At 42.4% G+C, this 20209-nt stretch overlaps 1 protein-coding gene across 2 annotated transcripts; it reads right to left on the reverse strand.

Annotated features, from left to right (window-relative positions):
• Positions 1–41: 41 nt before the first annotated feature.
• LOC149305781 (dual specificity protein phosphatase 22-A-like) lies at positions 42–18937 on the reverse strand. Of its 2 annotated transcripts, none has more exons than XM_089540361.1 (8): positions 18654–18937; positions 18324–18429; positions 14346–14379; positions 13245–13327; positions 9067–9116; positions 4246–4320; positions 3968–4139; positions 42–1445 (listed from the first exon to the last, which is right to left on the reverse strand). In XM_089540361.1, the coding sequence occupies exons 2-8, from the start codon at positions 18342–18344 to the stop codon at positions 1242–1244; spliced, it is 639 nt and encodes a 212-aa protein (XP_089396487.1). In that variant the 5' UTR covers positions 18345–18429; positions 18654–18937; the 3' UTR covers positions 42–1241. The 2 variants fall into 2 exon arrangements, with proteins under 2 accessions (XP_089396487.1, XP_089396488.1); XM_089540362.1 differs by lacking the exon at positions 18654–18937 and adding an exon at positions 18557–18643.
• Positions 18938–20209: the final 1272 nt, after the last annotated feature.

Raw genomic sequence — 20209 nt, forward strand, 5'->3', positions numbered from 1 at the left:
AGTATTTGTAACATGTGCGAATGCATTTAATGTAGCACAGAATAAGAACAAAAACTAATTTTTAAAGAAATGCGTTTATTCCACTGATTTTCCATTTTTCTTCCACGGTGGAACCCAAGACGGTTCATTTGAAGTGTCCCAAATGGCACGTAACTTCAGCAAGGTTGTTGCTTCATATGCCTTCAGATACCACACTTTGGGGCAATGTTTGTTGTATGTTACCAATGTGAGTTTTATAGTTGCATCACACATCTGAAGATCTCTTTAAATCACTTCCACAAGTACTACTTTCAGCACTGCTCTTTGCTTTTCCATTCCCATGCAAAAGATTGATACACACCAATCTGATGCTTTTCTTACAAATAACTCTGCATAAGAAACTGTTTTTGCGCCTGGCAATGCACACAAATGTTTGCTGGAGCTAAAGAACGCGTCTCCGCTAGATCGGTCAGAGCAGACATATTTCCAAGGAATAATGCTAGAAATTTCCCTCTCCTAGATTATAGGTCCTTTTAGTAAATTCATCAGTCGCAAAGTCTCTTAAGCTAGAGAAGAAAAGCATCCCATGTCATTTGTGAATACCATTCCACAAGTATTATTATCAGCTGTCCTCTGCTTCTTGACTTCTTAGATCATTACATTTCAAAGGTCTCCTTCGGAAACTCAAAGAAGGGTTTGGAGGAATGATGTTTGGCTATGGCTTTCCACATGTTTTGGACTTCATTTCCCAGAAGCTCCAGCCACTGTGGCCAGTAAGTGAAGCATTCTGGGTGCTGAGGTCTAAATCATCCGGAGTACCAAAGTCTTCCTATTTCATCTCCATCCGAAACAGCATCTTTGCCGTTTCTCCTTAGACTTTGGAGACACCACAACAAGCACTTAAGGGGGTTATGCTCTCTACAAATGACCACCTCAACGTCGTATGAGATGTCATTCCGAAATAAAACATGAGTGGACTTGGCTCAAACCACCTGTCAATGCTGATGGTAACAGCATCTTTAAAATGGCCCTAATCTATTGGCTCCCTGTTGTAGGGCAATGTAACACAAATCCTTCTTCCAAAGGGGAAAACAGGTAGAGTATCTTTCTGTTCTTTAAGGCAGCTTTCCCTAACCAGATGCCCCCCCTGCAAATGTGCCAGACTACACATCCCATTATCCCCAGCTGCCAGAGGGATTAATTGGTATTATAATCCAGCACTCTGGGGTGGCCTCTTGGAAAGGCTGCAAATGGAGCTTTTGTTATCTGTTCATCCACCGACTGCTGCTAGCGTAAGGCATGTGAGGCTGCGGGTCTATTGGTCCCGGACGATTGATCCAGTTTGTGTCTCTCAATCCGGTTTGCTGTTCTTTTGTCTTCTCTTCTTGCAGGGTCAATAAACGCTGCACCTCCTCTTGGTCGCCGAATGGGTTCTTGCCATATTCCTGCTGGATCCACGCACGGTACTGCAAAAAATAATAATAATAATAATAATAATATAAAACAAATACATTTGTCCATCCATATTCACTACAGTTAGGGGCACAAGACCTCCGTGAATATGGGAAAACCACAAATAACAAAAACATCATGTTTTTATACCTGAGAGGACACCTCTTCAGGAATCTCTAGGTCCTCCATTGCAACTCTGTAGTCAACGTCCAACAGACACTGACCTAGAACTGCAAATGCCTAGTAGAGTGTTCTCTTTAGAAATATCTAGGTCTTTCGGTGCAATTTTTAGTTAAAGTTGACCAAAGAGTTGCACTGGAGGACCTAGATATTCGTAAAGAGGACATATTAATCAAATCCGTGAATAATCACATCTGCAAATATCAAAATCGCAAATATGGAGGGATGAGTGTACATATGAATGCCTACTGTTCGTTAGTTTATCATTTACAGTTATTTTAATGATATGTTGTGTATTCTATAAATCCTTCCTTTTGTTTTTAGACTGTACTCAGCAGGCAGGCTTTTATTCGTATTTTACTACTTACTATGTATGGCACCATGTAAATTTACAGCGCTTTGTAAATAAGCTTGATAATAATTGGTAACAATAATAATAATAAATTCCCAGCACCATCTTCAACATTTCATTCCCTCCCTCCAGTGGGTTTTCTTTTTAATTCTTTTTAAATTTAATTAAATTTAACTTTAATTCAAGTGGGTTTTCTTTTTAATTTCTTTTTCAAACATGGTTTAGAATCGTAAGGTTATGATCCAAAAGTGCCATTGCATTGGCGCAGTATGGCCCTATAACTCTGCAAAAATGTATTAGAAGAAGGCAAATGTGTTGTTCCAATGTGTTCCAATCCAAATATACTCTTTGGAACAGTATATTTGGAACAATATACTTCCGCCTCTTCGGAAAAATATATTTGGAACATCGTGCATCGATGGAACAATATTTTTGCATAATAACTCTACAGTTTTAAGCAATGTTTTAAAAAATAATAATTCAGAGAGCAGACCACATCCACAGACAAGAAAAAGTGCAGAGAAGGAGAAAGAGAGAATACGGGAAGGAGAGACGGCGTATTAATTTCAACCCCAAAAAGTCAATGCCGAGAACCAAAGTGTAAAGGTCATGTGAATGAAGACTGAGACCATAATGAAAAAGTCACCCATGTGGGCGTCTTGAATCCTGTGTGAACTCCCTCTTTCATGCAAAGCGGTGTGTTTGGGTCCCCCGATCGTTCATGCATGCCCCCAACTTTTGGGGGACTTCCAATGGGAATTTCTGGTGTTTTGCTCGCAGAGAAATATCTGCCAATTGGCTACAGAAACCACGCCGCTCAAAACTGGTTTCTGCTCTGCTCTGCACCTGAAAAGGTGGGGAATATTTGTGTAGTGGTTTGAATGTTGGACTCTCTGGAGATCAGGGTTCGAATCCCTGCTCGAGCATTAAAAAAAAAACACTTAGGCAAGTCACACTCTCTCAGCATCTGGGGAAGGCAATGGCAAACCTGCTCTGAACAAACCTTGCCAAGAAAACCCCATGATAGGTTCTCCTTAAGTTGGAAATGACTTGAAGGCACACAACAACAACAACAACAACATATATATGTGTGTGTGTGTGTGTGTGTGTGTGAAGTGGGCTTGCAGCATGACACTCTGCAGTACTTGCTGCATTGACCACTATTTTGTGTCTTAATATTTGCACTAATGTTTGCAATGCACCAATATTTGCAATGCAAGACTAGAAAGTTGTTTTTGTCCTTTACAATATGTTCTGCCTACTTGATTTTTATGAAACAAATCATTGTACGCACATTTCTAAATGTAGTCTAACCTTAGAATACCTTTGGTGTTACAAGGTAAGCCTAGTACTATTTTGTTGTGTTGGCATCATTCATTCCCACTACCTTTTAAACCAGATCACAGTTTGGTTTGAACCAGTTCAAATGACCCTGGTTTCCACTTAAATCGAACCGCTGAAGCGATTCGGTGACGGGGGCCATGCACTAGATCCATTTAACCCGCATCTTTTTGACACTGATTTTTTCCACATCTTTTTCAATAAATCGATTCTGTGCGAGTGTGAACCAGATGCGGATAGGAATCGATTTAAATTTGCGTATTCGGCCAGCTGGAGCAGGTCAGTTGTGAACCAATTCATACATGAATGTGTACCACAAGTGGGTTATTTTAGAGGGAAAAGTGCAATCAGGGCAAATGTAGTGGGAACCACACTCCGCTGTTGAATCGATCCATCAATTCGGATCACACACCAATTTATCTGTAAGTGGGAATGAGGCCGTTGTATGCCTTTCTTTCTGCTACTATTACTATAAAAGAAAATTGCCCAAAATCCACCAAACTGGCTGTTTGAAGTGATACAATGCCAATTCAAGGATGCCGAAACACAACAGTGAGGGCTGCTGGTGAGGACAGTCCTTTATAGATGCCCACTGCTGCTGTAAAGATTGCCCTGAAGATCCAAGAGGGCAAAGGAAAGATAGGAGCCTGAAAGCCGGCTTACCTCCTGGAGCAAAGTCGATTCGTACTCCTGCAGTTGTTCCTGGAAGCCGAAGTTGGGACTCACGTAAGAACGGACCGCTTTGGTGGCCGTCAGGCACTCTTCCCATCCAAAATTGGTCACGGTCATGAGGTAGGCCACCAGAATAGTAGTACTGCGAGAAACTCCAGCTAAGCTGCGGCGGCCAAACCAGAGAAGCAACATCTTTGAGTAACACAGACTCAAATGGAGAAAAACAAAATTCCCTTAAGGGATGCAACAGCAATAATGGGGTTTCTCACCAGTGAATGAGGCATCCTCCACCATGCAGCCGGCATTCGTGAATAAACCTGATGCACTCCTTAAAGTGTTGTATCCTGGGAAAAACAGATGCAAAAGAAAAAGTAAGGATTGGTTGCCCAAAATAATTGCCTATCTTTTTTTGTTGACCGTAGAACCTAAATGAGGCCACATCTGCATTGCAGAATCAATGCAGCTTGGCACCGCTTTAACTGCCATGGCTCAAGGCAATGGAGTTTGTAGTTTTGTGAGATATTGAACCTTCTCTGCAGAGAAATCTGGTGCTCCAACAAACGAGAAATCTCTGGATTCCATAGTATGGAGCCATGACAGTTAAAGTGGTATTAAACCACATTAATTCTGCAGTGTGGCAGCAACTAGTCAGGCCATTGGGGCATCTAGCCCACTATTATCTATACTGACTAACAGGCGCACTCTGGTGGTCTGTTGGATTACAGTTTCCCTAACAAATGGCCATGCTGACTGGGGATGATGGGATATGCAGTCCAATACCAGGCTGAGGAAGGCTGGAAAAAGACAATTCTGGGCAGAACCCATAACTACCAGTGAAAGTTGAAGGTTTAGGCAAAGAGAGTGAAGATTTAGATGGCATTTTAAAAGTGTGTGAGATGCTTTAATGAGCTGGTGGTACAAAGATGTGATTATGGCCAAAGAGCACAATTTTACTACCTGTAGTTATAAATCTGTATATTCCTAGCTTGCCTCTCTGAACCACTCCTTGAGAGCTGACAAAGGAAACCACAGCACTTACAAAAAGGCAATAAATGAACGAAAGAGAGAAAGAAAGCAAACAAAGGTGTGCTGCGTGCCAGGAAAGAGGGGCCATCTCACTGAATCTGGCAGCACCGTTTCCGTCTTGAGGATATGGCTGTAAAATAAAGGCACGCTGATAAAAATCATAATGCGCCAAGTCCTCCTTGGTGTGTATGTATGTGCATTCAAGGCACCTGTCAACCTATGGTGACCCCATGAATGTCATAGGCTTGTCTTTAGCAAGGAATACTCAGAGGTGGTTTTGCCATTTCCTTCCTCTGAAACAGAGCCTACAAAACCTGGTATTCATTGGCAGCCTGCCGTCTAAGTACTAACCAGGGCCAATCCTTAGCTTTGAGACCAGATGAAATCTGGTGCCCTTTTTTGTACTCCAGAAAACGGTAAAATGATCTCAAGTGATCACAGAAATAAAGGCTGAGCTTACTTGAATGTCTTTTTGCAAGTTTTAAAAAAATTATAGCATCAATTTCTTCACTCTGGCATGGTGACAATCAATGGGCAAATCCAGTTTAGCATTTTCATTATTATTATTATTATTATTATTATTAAAAATAACCTTTTAATTTTCTTTATTAAAACCTCAGGAAGGTTCATGGATATTCCAATAGGCCCTTGTTATCTGGTGGGGTTTGATACCCAAACACCCATCCGCCTCCCATGGGCACCAAAATCTTTGGATGCTCAAGTACCATTATATATATATATATATATATAGAGAGAGAGAGAGAGAGAGAGAGAGAGAGAGAGAGAGAGTATAGTAAAATACTGTCCCTTATATAAAATGGCAAAATAAAAGTTTGCTTTTTGGGATTTACAAAGTCCTATCCTTCTCTGTCAAAGAGTGCTAGTGCCGCACAAAACCACAAATCCCAGGATTCTTTACCATGGGGGTTAAAGTGGTGCCAAACTGCATTATTTCTACAGTGTAGATGACCCCCTAACCAAAATGGTTCAAGCATTCATAACTGAAGCAAACTTGGTTTTTCCCCATTTTCACATTGTGCAAAATGCAGAGCTTAGGAACGTTTCTTTGGGGGGGGGGGGGGGGGCCTAAGACAACCTCCAGAATTACTGGAACACATGGGGATTCTGGGACGTATTGTCCAAAAGAGTGACTTTTCCAGAAAATGGAAGAGAAGTTCATGGTTTTAGATCAATGAGCAAAGAGTTCAGAGTTTTGATCTAACGTTTCCAGCATTAAGGTCCTTTGAGGAACCGACAATTCGGTCTTCACCTTGAAACCAAGGTGATGGGTCTCAAACCCCACCGCCAAAGCGTCAACCCCAAACCGTTGCAAATTGGCCCCTTCTCCTCTTGCTTCTTGGAACTCCCTTTCTAAGTCCACAGAGATTGTGAAACACAAAGTCTCAGGCACTAGGCAGAAAATAGCCTATTTAAAAGCAAAACTTCCTTCCTGTGGCCCATTGCTTAGAGGCATGTTATGATTGCAGACACATTCGAACAAAACTAAAAAGGAAAAAGGAAAAAGGAGGAGAAGAAAACTAACGCCCCAACTATGTCGAAGGAGGTTTTCTTTCTTTTAGTTAGGACTTTATGGGGGGAAATTGAGAGTTTAAGCGGAGATCATCTCATGAAAATCACGCAATTGCAATTAAAATGTAAGTAACATTTTCACACACGGTGCGATAAAAGAGCCATCATCCCGAGAATAACCAGGCAATAAATGACAACAAATCGTTCACAGGGTCTTATAACTTCTGAATAATAGTGAAAAGGGACTCAATGCAAACAGATGGAATTCAGCTTCTGAGACATTTCAGTTGCTGAGACAGGATCAATGGAAGGGAATACCACAAACAGGCAAGTGAAATCAAAACAAAAAGAAATGGAAAGTTTCAATACTTCCAGGGACTTTCCCCCTGTTTCTAAATAAGCCGTAAGTCTTGGAAAGGCCGCCACGATGGAACTAGATAATATCCACAAGTGTAAAGATATACCATTGAACGACAAAGTCAGGCTCATCCAGGGGGTCGTATTTCTGGTTTTGATGTATGGTTGCGAAAGCTGGACAGTGTAGCAAGCTGATAGGAAGAGGATCAATTCATTTGAGATGGGATGCTGAAAAGAGTTATGGGTCCGAGAGCAAATCAAGCCTGAACTCTCCCTAGAAGGCAAGATGGCTAAACCAATGATGTTGTACTTTGGCTATACTATGAAAAGACAAGACTCATGAGAAAAAATTGTAATACCTGGTAAGATAGAAGGCAGTAGGAAAAGACAGAGACCACATTACAGATAGACTTAACCAAGGAAGCCACAGCCTGACTTTGCAAGACCAGAGCAGAATGGTTGAAGATAGGGTGACTTGGTGATCTCTCTTTCATGGGATTGCCGTACATTGAAGCCAGCTTGATGGCAGACAATAACAACAAGAGTGAACACAACAGCCTAAATCCTACTACAATGGACCCTTGGTATCTGCTGGGGTTTGGTTCCAGGACATCCATGGATGCTCAAGTCCCATTAGATACAATGGCACATTAAAATGGTGCCCCTTATATGAAATGGCAAAATCGAGATTTGCTTTTGGGGAAAGTATTTTCAAGGTGGGGACAGTTGAATCGGTGAAGGCAGAATCCGTAGATACGGAGGAGCCAACAGTTGTAAATGTACGTCACTTTGCAACCTTCTTTTAAAAAAGCGGGACATCAGTCCAATTAAAATTAACAAACCAGTACAGGTTTGATATGCTTTAAGAGATCCTGGGTGCATACTCTTGTTTCATATCTATATCTATCTATCTATAACTACAATATATCTATATCTATTTCAAACTATCAATGGTTGAATCCCTGAATATGAAATCCATGGGTAGGGAGGGCTGACTCCTGCTTTGAGTAGACCTTTTGAATTACATTTACCTTTGTGTGGCCTCACCATTCAACAATAGATTGAAGGCATCTACTCTACTTGGATCTAACAATAGGATGGCAACCCATGGAGATTTACCTCTGAGTAAGAATACATGGAAATTAGGGGTATGGAGAGTTCAGGGCATCCTTTAATATCTGTTTCTTTTTAGATCTGAATTTTTCGAGGAGGTTGGGAGGTTTTGGGAGATTGGCAAGGGGAATTCAGGGGTTATACAAGTGGACTCCATGGCCCACACACATGGGGACATAGTTTCCTTACTTCAGTTTTAGGAACAGTATTAGGCACTACTAGATTCTTGGAAACGTTGTGGTTAGCGATTCAAAGGAAAGGCTGAGTGGGTGTGCAGAAGGACAGACACGGATGATACTAGCCATGCTTCTTGCAACGGAACAGAGGAACTGCTCTATGAGGAAAGGAAACAATATTGAGGCTACTGAGAGACAAGTAAGGGAAGATATTACCAAGGTAAATGATGCATGAGGTGGAGAAAAAAGACCTCTGCATTGGCTAGGGACCTGGGAATCCCTACTTTCCACAGCTCATTTTGGCGCACATACACTCTATGCTCAAGAAATAAAACATTTTCACCACTTTCCACGAGAAAGATCCAAAAATCCAAATAGGACCCACTCCTAAATACTTTTGCGCATGCACCAGGACGCCTCCCATCTCTTCTTTATCTGTATTCAGCTTCTTACATCTCATCAGATCTTGCATCGAGCGGATCTTTTGATTTTCGGTATTTCTTTTCAAATAGCCTTTTTTGTAGGAACATGGGGAAATCTTAATCCTCCATAGAAGCAGAAAACTAGCACTGTTTGTGTCTGGTATCTTCATGTAGAAAGTGATATACAGTGCATTTTTGTACCAAACAGGGTACATATTTCAAATTTGCCCCATCTGAACCAGGCTTGGGAAAAACTAGAGCACTCTCTTTAATGGAGGATAGAGAACATATGTGCCTCAGATGAGGTTGTAGATCCCATCTTACCTGTCTATTAGCTATGCTGCCCAAGGCTAATGGGAGCTGCAGTACAACAACATCCAGTCCAACTTTGCTCATTCTGATCTTAAACAATGCTAGAGCATTTGAAGAGTATGCAGGAGATGGAGGAAAAACTGAAATAACTTACAGGTTTTGATTGGAGGAGTCTGAGGCTGATATACAGAGGTAAGTCATGTCCTGAAATGAAAGGGAGAGACTTATCACTCATGTTCTGCTTAGAGATGGAGAAACTTTCAAATTCTGGCATCAAATTCGTATTAGAAATCACTTTTTGCTTTAGCTTGTGCTTTGAGAACTATCCTACTGTTTATTTTCACTTGCTTGCCTTATATCCAGCAGTTCTTCCACGATGCAGAAATAAAGCCGTCATTTCTTCTCTCATCGACTCCATCAACCCAGCTAATGGTGAGAAATGATGGGAGTTGCAGTCCAAAAAACTTCTAGAGGGCCATATTTTTCCATGGCGCAATGATACCCAACCTCAACTGTTTGGGACTTCGACTTCCAGAATCCCCAGCCAATAGCCAGAGAAGATGGGAGTCCAAGTCCATGACCAAAAGGAAAGGAAGACCACTCTAGATTAATTTCCTCTAGCTCAGTGCCCTCCTAAGGTGTGGAACTAGATGTCCCTTTATCCCCAGCCAATCTGGATCAAAGCTTGCGAATGGCAGCTTTATGCAATAAAGATCCAGACGATGATTAAGTTTTGCCTATGTAGAAAGAGGACTTTGAGACTTCAGGTCTTTGCTCCCTGCTTTTAGTCATTTACAGCAGGTCAGCTGTTCGATTTCAGCAAAAAGAGATAACAGACAGGTTCACATACAAAAGAAGGAGAAACCGAAACCTTGTAAATTTGGCTGAGATCCTTAACCCACCAGCATCGAAAAGGACAAGAACTTTAAATAGGATGCAGGAGGAGCGCAATAGAATAGGACTGGAGGAGAATAGAGGGATGGTTCTCTTTTTTATTTTGCCTTAACAAATTAAACTTAACAAATGTCCTTTGTTAGGAAGAATTTTATTTTACTGGGGATGCAAATCTAGGAGGCTGGAGAGGCCAGGGCCACAAAAAACCAGCCCTGCATGCTGCCCCAGGACTGCACTTTGCCCCTCCACCAAAAAAAGAGCTCAGCCATCTTAGAGCTGCGGCCAACAATTGCAGTGTCATTATTGTTTGGGGCAGATATTGTGCTATAAGGCCAGTCTTTCTCAACTTCGCTGCTCTCATCTCAAAGCATGTGGAATTTTTTTTAAAATCATGCATCAAAAAATATTTTTGCATATGTTGCAACACTCTTGCATCTGCAAAATCTTCCAGGTGGGTGTTAATGTCTCCTTGCTCCTGCCAGTGTCCTCCTTGCTTGTCCCTAACCCAGGTATTCAACCATGTTGCAGCCTTATTCTTCTCAAAGCATCAATTCCTCCCCAAGAAATGAGACCCTTCCTCAGCCTTTTGCCAGCAGGGTGCACGGGAACAGCGCTTGGCTCTGCAATTCTTTGGCTAAATCTGCGATTGAGATGTTGCTCAATGAAGCCATGTGTTTCTGGTTCCTCTTTTTCTTCTTCTTCTTCTTCTCCCTTTCCTCCCACCCACCCATCCATCCCTAGCCTCCTTTAGTCCATTGTGTTGTAAGACCTCTGTGCGAATTCACCATCTGTTTGGCAAGTTGGGAGAGATGGAACCCAAGGAACTGTGGCTTTGGTGAGCGGTTTTCCCCACAAAGAAAGAGAGATTCCCCTGGTTCCTCTCTGGAACATTACTCACAAGAAACTATTACCAAGGAAAGAGTTTTCATGGGGTTCCTGCTTGGACTTACTATCCTTACTTGGGGTAGATCTTCACTGTGGAAATAGTGCAGTTTGACACCACTTTAACTGCCGTGGCTCAAGGCTATGAAATTTTGGGATTTATAGCTTGGTGAGAGATTTAGCTTTCTCTGTGAGAGAGCTCTGGTGCCACCACAAACTACAAATCCCAGGATTCCATAGGATGGAGCCATGACAGTTAAAGTGGTGTCAAACTGCATTAACTACAGCACTATATAAATAAAGCATAATAATAATAGTTCATTTTGCAGTGCGGCAACAACTGGAGTCAGGTCACTTGGGACATCTATCCCAGTATTGTCTATGCTGACAGCCAGTCATGCTCCTGGTTTCTGTTGGATTACGATTCTCCAAACGCCACTGCCACGCGGGTCGAGGATGATGGGACATGCAGTCTCACACTACTAGCTGCTGGTGATGGGATATGCAGTCCAACACCAGGCTGAGGAAGGCTGGATATAAGGCAATTCTGGGGAGAATCCGCAACCGACAATCAAAGTTGAAGGTTTAGGAAGAGGGAGCGAAGAATTAGATTGTATATTAAAGATTGGTAAGATGCTTTAATCGGCCGGTGGTGCAAAAATGTGATATGTAAGCAAACAAATTGAGGTACATGGAGCTTTCGGATGCAACTGATGCATGAGAGCAACATAACTATAGGGAAATGTGTGTGTTTCTGCATTCGAGTTGCCTATTGACTTATGGCAACCTCGTGAATTTTATAGGGTTTACTTAGGCAAGGAGTACTTAGAGATAGTTTGGCCAGTTCCTTCTTCTGAGATACAGCCTACAAGAAATACCCAAGCCACAATTAATTGTGTAGCTGTACTGCCCTCTAATGGCAAGGATGTCTCTATTCACAATTTTCATGCAACGCACAACTCTATTCACAATCATCATGTTTTCTATGTAGCTAGATTTAGGGTCCCTTTCACACTACACAGTTATATAGTGCTATGATTCCTCTTTGTTCTTTTACGCCTTCAAGTCGTTTCCAACTTATGGCGACTCTAAAGTGAACCTATCATAGGGTTTGCTTAGCAAGTTTTGTTCAGGGAAGAGAAGTTGCCATTGTCTTCCTCTGAGGCTGAGAGTGTGTGACTTGGCCAAAGTCACCAAGTGGCTTTCATGGCTGAGCTGGGAATCAAACCCTGGTCTCCAGAGTCATAGTCCAACACTAAACCACTCAATATGAGCCCTATATAATTGTGTAGTGTGAAAGGACCCTAGAGTCATGTAGCTACACAGAAAGCATGAAGATTACTAACAGAGAAGTTGAGATATCACTGCTTGTGGTGTAGTGTTTTGCATGTTGGACTATGACTCTGGACACCAGAATTCAATTGCCAGGTCGGTCACACTCTCTCAGCCTCAGAGGAAGGCAATGGCAAACCCCCTCTGAAGAAATCTGCCAAGAAAACCCCATGACAGGTTCACCTTAGGATTGCCATAAGTTGGAAACGACTTGAAAGCACATAACTGATTGTATTTTAACCCATGTTGTAAGCCGCCCTGATTTTTAGAAGGGCGGGATATAAATAAAAATTTTATTTATTATTTATTATAACAACAACAACGATTCCTCTTTAACTACCTTGGCTCCATTCTGTGGAATCCTAGCACTAGCATTTTCAGAAAGGACATTTAGAAATCTCAGTTAGAGAGCTCTAGTGCATCACCAAACTGCACAGCCCAGGATGCCATAGGATGGAAACACGGCATTTAAAGTGGAATCATAGCATTGCAATTGTATAGTGTGAAAGATCCCAAAGCCAGGGATGATGTGGAAAGACAGAGCCCATGTGCAACGGTGGGCCCTGAATCATTTGATCCTTCCTCCAGCTATGATGAAACAAGCCAATACTCCACAGCATCTTTCCTAAGATCTGAACTTATAAAAGTTACTTTTTTCAACCACATCTCCCAGAATCCTGGAGGAGAGATTCCTGGAGTCATAACGGCAAATCCAGACTGGTGGAAAAGTCCCATATTTTGTTCCTGTTCCTTCCAATTTTATGTTACTGTTGTTGTTGTGCACCTTTGAGTCACTTCTGGTTTATGGCAACCCTAAGGCAAGCCTATAACTAGGTTTCCTTGCAAAATTTGTTTGGGTGGAGGGTTGCCAGTGCCTCCTTCTGAAACTGAGAGAGTGTGACTTGCCAAAGATTACTTCCCATGGCCAAGCAAGGATTCAAACCCTGGCCTCCAAAGTCATAGTCTAATACTTAAACCATACCACCATATTGGCTCTTTCAATTTTATATTGTGTTTAAATAAACTGATTTGAGGAGCTGGTATCAAAAGTTTCTGATCGGACAGGAACAGACAGAAAATATTATGCGATAAATAAGATCTTTATGTACCTTTAAAGTAAAATCAGAAAGAACAAGAAGAAAATCTGGGACCTCATGGTCTTTTTAATCAGTGCGGATGTTTAAGAAGAAAGGAGGTTCCAGTTTGCCTCTGTTCCATACTCACGTCTAACACAGGTTTGGCATTGTTATGCACCGACAAGATGTGCGTGACCCCGTTCTTCACCAAGTTCTCTCTGTCTTCAGAATCTGGAAGGAGACAAAAGTTTCTAAGACCCCGAATGAACAAACAGGTATAGTGGGTATAGTTCTCAATGAAATGGTAAAAGTCTGGAGAGGTGATATGATAGCCCTGTTTAAATATTTGAAGGGAGGTCATATTGAGGAGGGAGCAAGCTTGTTTTCTGCTGCTCCAGGGAACAGGACCCAGAGGAATGGATGCAAGCTCCAGGAAAAGAGATTCCAGCTCAACATTAAGAGGAACTTCCTGACAGTAAGGGCTGTTCAACAGTGGAACAAACTCCTTCCTCGGAGTGTAGTGGAGTCTCCTTCTTTGGAGGTCTTTAAGCAGAGGCTGGATGGCCATCTGTCAATGGGGATGCTTTGATTTGGATTTCCTGCATGGCAGAATAGGGTTGGACTGGATGGCCCTTGTGGTCTCTTCCAACTCTATGATTCTATGGAGACTAACTGGATGCTTTTCTATCATATGAATAAATAAATGACCCCCGGATGGATACCAAAATCCCTGGTTGATCAGGTCTCATTATATACAATGGCATACTAAAATTGTGTCCCTTATATGAAATGGCAGACTCAAGGTTTGCTTTTTGAAATTTATATATTTTAAAAATATTTTCAAGCCAGGGATGCTTGAATCCATGGATAAAAAATAATGATAATATTTTCAAGTTGTGGGTGGTTGACTCCATAGCCACAGGATCCATGGTTATGGAGGGACAACGGTATAGTGTTTTGTACACTTATGTCACTTTGCAGCCTTCTTTTGAAAAAGCAGGGTATCAATACTATTAAAATTAACAAACCAGCGCAGAACTGATATGCTTTAAGAGATCCTGTGTATATATTCTTGCTTCATAAATTTAAATCCCAGTGGTGGAAACTGGATTTCTAACATTTTTTAAAAAAGATCTCAGTTGTAATCATCTTAACCTTTGTTGCTTCACATTTCAGGAAAGAATGGAAGACTCCTAAAACTACATATACTCAATAGCTCCTGGGAGATACATAACTGGAAAACACTCACCTCGGATGTTTCCAAGATACAGGCCCCCCACGACCTGAGAAGAAGACAAGAAAAACAATGTTAAGGCCTTTAAAATATGCAAAGGCAGACTTAATGCTGAACATAAAGAAAACAAAAAATAATGACCATGGGCAATCTACAAGAATTCACCCTAGATAATAAATCAAAATAGTTAAAGTGTTGCTGTACCTTGGATCAAACATTGTTCAAAATGGAGAATGCAGTCAAGAAATCAGAAGAAGACTAGGAATGGGAAGGGCAGCTATGAAAGAACTAGACAAGATCCTAAAGATGTACAGTACAACCAAGTTAGAATCGTTCAAGCCATTGTATTCCTCATCACCGTGTGCGGATATGAGATTTGGACAATGAAGAAGGTGGATAGGGAGAAAAGCAACTCATTTGAGATGTGATGCTGGAGAAGAGTGCTGAGGATCCCATGGGCAGCCAAGAAGACAAACACATGGGTCCTTCAACAGGTAAAGCCTGATCTCTCCTTGGAAGCCAAGATGGTCAAACTGAGGTTGTCGTACTTTGGCCACATCATGAATCATTGCAAATGACAATAATGCTAAGAAAGGTGGAGGGAAATAGAAAGAGAAGAAGACTGAATGCTAGATGGATGGATCAAGTAGATCACAAGTTTGAATTTGCAGGACCTAAGCAGAGCAAAGGAGCATGGGGCCCTTGGAACCTGCTTTGTTGTTGTTGTTGTTGTTGTTGTTGTTGCTGTGTGCCTTCAAGTCTTTTCCGACTTATGGTGACCCTAAGTTGATCCTATCATGGAGGTTTCTTGGCAAGATTTGGTCAGAGGAGGTTTGCCTTCCCCTAAGGCTGAGGGAGTATGTCTTATTCAAGGGTTTCATGGTCAAGATGGGAAATTGAACCCTGGTCTCCAGAGTCGTAGTCCAAACCACAACCTGCGACTGGCATTCAGTTGAAGATTGCAGGGAACATAGAATGGATGGCTTAATTTAAAAAATGCAAGATTCTGGCTGGTTCTAGAAACACACCAAGCAGCAAGCAATCTAAACCTTAAAAGCTTCCTGCAGTGATCATGCAAACAGACCTAGCTTGACTTTCAACTAGAAGCAATGTCCCTGTGGCCCAGAGACACCGAGGCTCTGTTTAGTGTTCCTATAGCAGCAACATCTTCCAAACAACCCCAGGTCTTGGCTACAAGGCTAGATCCACGGCACGCATGAGGGTGCTATTTTTAAACACTTGCCAAAACATTCAAGGGTTGGAATCTGAATTAAGGCTCTGAAACAAAACAGGTACCATTCCTTCTTTTGGCTTCTGAAGAGTGAAGAATATTTAAAAGGCCCTGTTCCATGGTTCCCTTCACTAAGTCAATAAGGGAACACAGGAGCAGCCTTGGCCAGGAAAGCCGTCTTCTTCCAAAAAGGAAATGTACGGACAGAATGACAGGTTGATTCTCCCTTTTCCAAAATGCTTGGGACCGGAAGTGTTTTGGATCTTGGATTTTTTTTTCTTTCAGATTTTGTGATATCTGCATAGTGAAATATGTGTGTATATATATATATACCTTATACACATAGCCTGAAGGTAATTTTATACAGAATATTTTAAATACTTTTGTGCATGAAACAAAGTCTATCTACATTGAACTATCAGAAAGCAAAGGTGTCCCTGTCTCAGCCACTCCTGCTTAGCTTCTAGATCAGACAGGATCTGGTGCCTTTCGGGTATTTATGACCGAGGTCCAAAACACGCTGCAGAAATAATCCAGTTTGGGACCGCTTTAACTGCTCTGGTAATCCTGACATTTGTAGTTTTGTGAGGCATTTAGCGTCCTCTGTCAGAGAGCTCTGGTGCCGCAATAAACTACAATTCCAGGATTCCTGAGCCAGGGCAGTTAAAGCGATCTCAAACTGGATTATTTTTGCAGTGTGTTTTGGACCTCAGTCACAAAATGCAGTCAGTGAACTTGAGCCTTTCATCTTCTCTGAATCTGACCTACCTCACAGGATTCTTGTGAAGATAAAGTGCGGAAACCCTTGAGCTTATTGGAGAAAAGTGTGAATTGTGTATATAGCCATGCCTTGAGCTGTCAATGCCTCTCAACTACTTGCAGGACACAAGGTCATCTTTGCTGTCAGTTCGGAGACTAGGAGACTTGGATCTGTTCAGACAGATCATGGCAATATCAAGGAGTCACAGCCCTTCTTGGAGAAGGCATGTAACCATCAGATACCTTTCCCTTGCAGTTGTTTGAAAATTAAACATTAAAAACAACAGGAAGAGGGGCTTTGCTTTGAGTCCATGTCTCTATCTGGGTCATGGATCTAATTTTAATTCGGCAAAGCTGTGACCTTCCCAGTTATTTAGGGATGCTGAACCGTAACTGATCCTTCTTCTGCCGGTCAGGTGCAGCTGCATGGTAAGTTAACAGTTCCAGGAGTTAAAAAACAAACACAGCACACAGGAAAATAAAGTCATACTTGAATGCAAAGTGAGGTTTTTGCAGGATTATGGAGGGGAAGAGTGAAGAATAAATCTTGCCTGGGAAACTAGAGAAAGGGAACTGACTGTGTTTTATGGAGAGAATGGCCAATTGGTCGTTCTACTAGTTAAACATTTCTTGATACTGAACCTCAGGGTGGGTCTACACTGTAGAAATAATGCACTTTGATACCACTTTAACTGCCGTGGCTCCATCCTACGAAATAGCCTGGGATTTGTAATTCTGTGAGGCACCAGCACTCTTTGGCAGAGAAGGCTCAAGGCCTGGTAAAACTACAAAGCCCAGGACTCCATAGGATGGAGCTACAGCACTTAAAGCGGTGTTAAAGTGGTGTTAACCAGCCTTATTTCTGCTGTCTGGATGCACCATCAGTCAGTGAATGTCTTTTGGGCAGCTGTTCCTTTACTCACAGGGCTAAATCCAATTGTTAGACCCATGCAGTGTAGATACACTGAATCAATGGGAACTTGGGAAGTCAACACAACATTTATGTAATGGGTCAACCCTGCATGAGACTAGCAATTCGATTCAGCCCACTTTATCACAGATTAATGATATACCCTGCAATATTTCACAAATAAACCCCAAGACTAGTGTGGCCAAGCAATATCAGAGGGTCTTCAAGACAGCAAAAGTTATTAATGCGGAAGGACAGACAAGCCAACCAGGCTGCAGCAGTTTGCTTTTGCCTGAATCTAAAGGGAAAGGCTAGAGTTTGCCTCCATCGCTCCTCTTTCTGCAATGTAAACTAGTCCTCCACTTTGGACTCATTTTGCAGCAACAGAAGCCAGCTGAGGATGAAATGGGGAAGCGGGAGGAGGAGAAAGAAACTGGGACGCTTTAAAAACAGCTGGAAAAGTGGGGTAATTTCAAATATTTTTATCGGATTAAGGCTTCAGATGAGTGTTTCAAATGTGTCACATAACAGTTATTTCACTGATCCTTGTATCACTAGCCTGAAAAGTAAGCCAAGGTTGTCATCACAATCATCTCTTTTTGTGCATGCTGTTTTCACACATAATTGTGCCCAATAATTGTGCAGCTCATTGAAAAGCATGATCAAATGACCAGTACAATACAGCACCCCAGTACAACAGAAATAATTATGAACATTTACTATTGCATCAGTAGACAAATTAGTAACACAACAGGCCACACAATCAAACTTTGCACAAAATTAGAATAAACTGAACTAATAAGCAGGAAAGAAGATAAATTCTAATATATAAATATAAGACACCAAGCTCTGTATCATCCCCATACACTGGCAAGAGAGGATTGCAACTAAGCATATGCTTTGCCCAGTGCCATAAGGTTAGTTCCTAGGAGAAGTGAAATTGGAACTCATAACTTTGGTCGCTCTATTCCACCTATTATTTTCTTCAAAGGGAATTGCAAAACTGTGAAACCCACTTAAGGCCCCATTACAGAATATTCTCTCGTCTCCTCCCTTTTTGCTAAGGTTCAACAAACAGCAAGGGTTGTTGTACCTTACTCATCCCGCTCCCCATGGCAGCTCTTCGTTCTCAGGCACGCATGGGCATGTGCAAAACCACCGCCGTTCACTCTGGGTTTTCCCCCTCGGTCACCAAAGCACTGCAAAACAAGAGGGAGAAAGAGAGAGGGGAGAGGAAGGAAAGGACAAAAATAGCCCTGTGGTTGAAACTCACTTTTCTCCTGCAACACCTTCAATGGTGCATTTATCAGCTGCTGAATTGCTCACCGTTTGTTTCCCTTCTGAAAAGTGGCATGGGACAGAGGGAAGGAAAAGGCACAGATCTAGGGGCATGAAGGAGGTCCAGAAATCTCAGTCCACTTACCAGCAGTCTCCAAAACCAGGACCAAGTACTAGAGGCTGTCACAGCAAGCAAGCATTAATGTGAAGGGTCAAGGCAGGACACCGAGAGGTGTGAACTTGAGTGTGGGATCTCTTCCAGGTCTCTGGATCCGACGCCACCAGCGGTGACACAGGAGCATTGGTCAGTGTCTTACCGATCCCTGTGTGTGGCATCCCATCTCTTCCTTCCTCTGCCCCCTCCAGCCTGGCTTTTTCCACCCATCTCTGCTCTATGAGTCACTGTGCTACAGCTGTTATTATTGCCAAGGGAAGTGTCCAATGCACTGATGCAATGCAGAGATGTGACTTTTCGAAACCTACTTCAGGAAGGAAGGGGAAAGGAGAGCCAGCAATGTAGCTGTAACCAATTTGGAAGACAAGTAAGCACCGCTAGCCCAGGCCCTCGCTTTGCCACAGTCAGCTTCTAATCCAAAGCTTTCCATCCCGTCTTCCATCCTTGTCTGCATCACTCAAGTCAGCTGCAAGAAAGCAGTTCTTGGACTGAGGCCAAAGCATCCAACAAAAGCCATTTTCTTCCAGCTGTGGTTCTGTTTCTTCCTACCCAGAGAGAGCATGCATTAAGACAGTCCCAACGTGTATCTTCAGTGGTGGTTTTTGAAGGGAGAAATAATGCATAGGATCTCTGTTTTGGAACAAGGAGGGTCTCCCACATACACACAGGTGCAGCAGCTTTCTCTCTTTCTGCACTGGGATCTAGAAAGCACACTGGCAAATGGGCAGTCGGTGCTGCGCCAGAGCTATTTTGAGCTATTCACATAGCTCCAGGCATAGTCAGAGCACTGAGAGGTTAACCTCTCCCATCCCAGCCCAAGTGGATCTCGGATTACTAGTTCACGGTTTAGAAGACAAGAGGGATGGAGCCTCTGTCCTGAGCACCAGGGAATGAATAGTAGCAGAGACGTTCTTTTCCAAAAAGACCTCTGCAGGATCAATAAATGAGGATTGCCAGATCTGGACTAACCCAGAGCCTGAGATTTCAGAGCTCAAACCTGAGACGCAAGGACGACCCCCTTGTGAGATCACAGGAGGCAGACGAGAAGGGTGTTACAATGAGCATCCTCTGGTAATGTTGTTAAGCATGATACCTTCACCATAAACCCTAGTTGCACAGGGTATGCCATTCAAATAAAAAGCATCACGTCAAACAAATTAGGACATTAGATAAACACACTCTTTTCTCTGTGGGTAGCATCACACTGGACAGAGGCAACCTGGGTTTTAACAGTTTCTTTTTGTGGTGCTAATGTGTTTGTTGTTGTGTGCCTTCAAGTCATTTCCAACTTACGGGGACCCCCTAAGCAAATCTAAAATGGGTTTTTCTTCTCTTCAGAGGGGGGTTGCCATTAGCCATCCTTTGAGACTGAGAGTATGACTTGCCGAACGTCATTCAGTGGGTTTATATGGCCGAACCAGGTTTCAAACCCTGGTCCACATAGTCCTGGTCCAATGCTCAAACCACTACACCTTACTAGCTCTGTTGCTAATAGTTTACATTTTATTTCCTGAATTTTATGACTG

Source organism: Sceloporus occidentalis, unplaced genomic scaffold, assembly GCF_023333645.1.
Source record: "Sceloporus occidentalis isolate IW3139 unplaced genomic scaffold, rSceOcc1.0.p SCAF_10, whole genome shotgun sequence".
In the NCBI taxonomy this organism is placed as follows: Eukaryota; Metazoa; Chordata; class Lepidosauria; order Squamata; family Phrynosomatidae; genus Sceloporus; species Sceloporus occidentalis.

Bases quoted from the DNA above. Each gene is read 5' to 3' on its own strand.
- LOC149305781 (XM_089540361.1), bottom strand. From the start codon at position 18,344: ATGGGGAGCGGGATGAGTAAG. The intron at 14,380-18,323 runs GTACAACAACCC...TCTTCTTCTCAG, and splicing joins TGGGGAGCGGGATGAGTAAG to GTCGTGGGGGGCCTGTATCT. The intron at 4,321-9,066 runs GTAAGTTATTTC...TGTTTTTCCCAG, and splicing joins GACTCCTCCAATCAAAACCT to GATACAACACTTTAAGGAGT.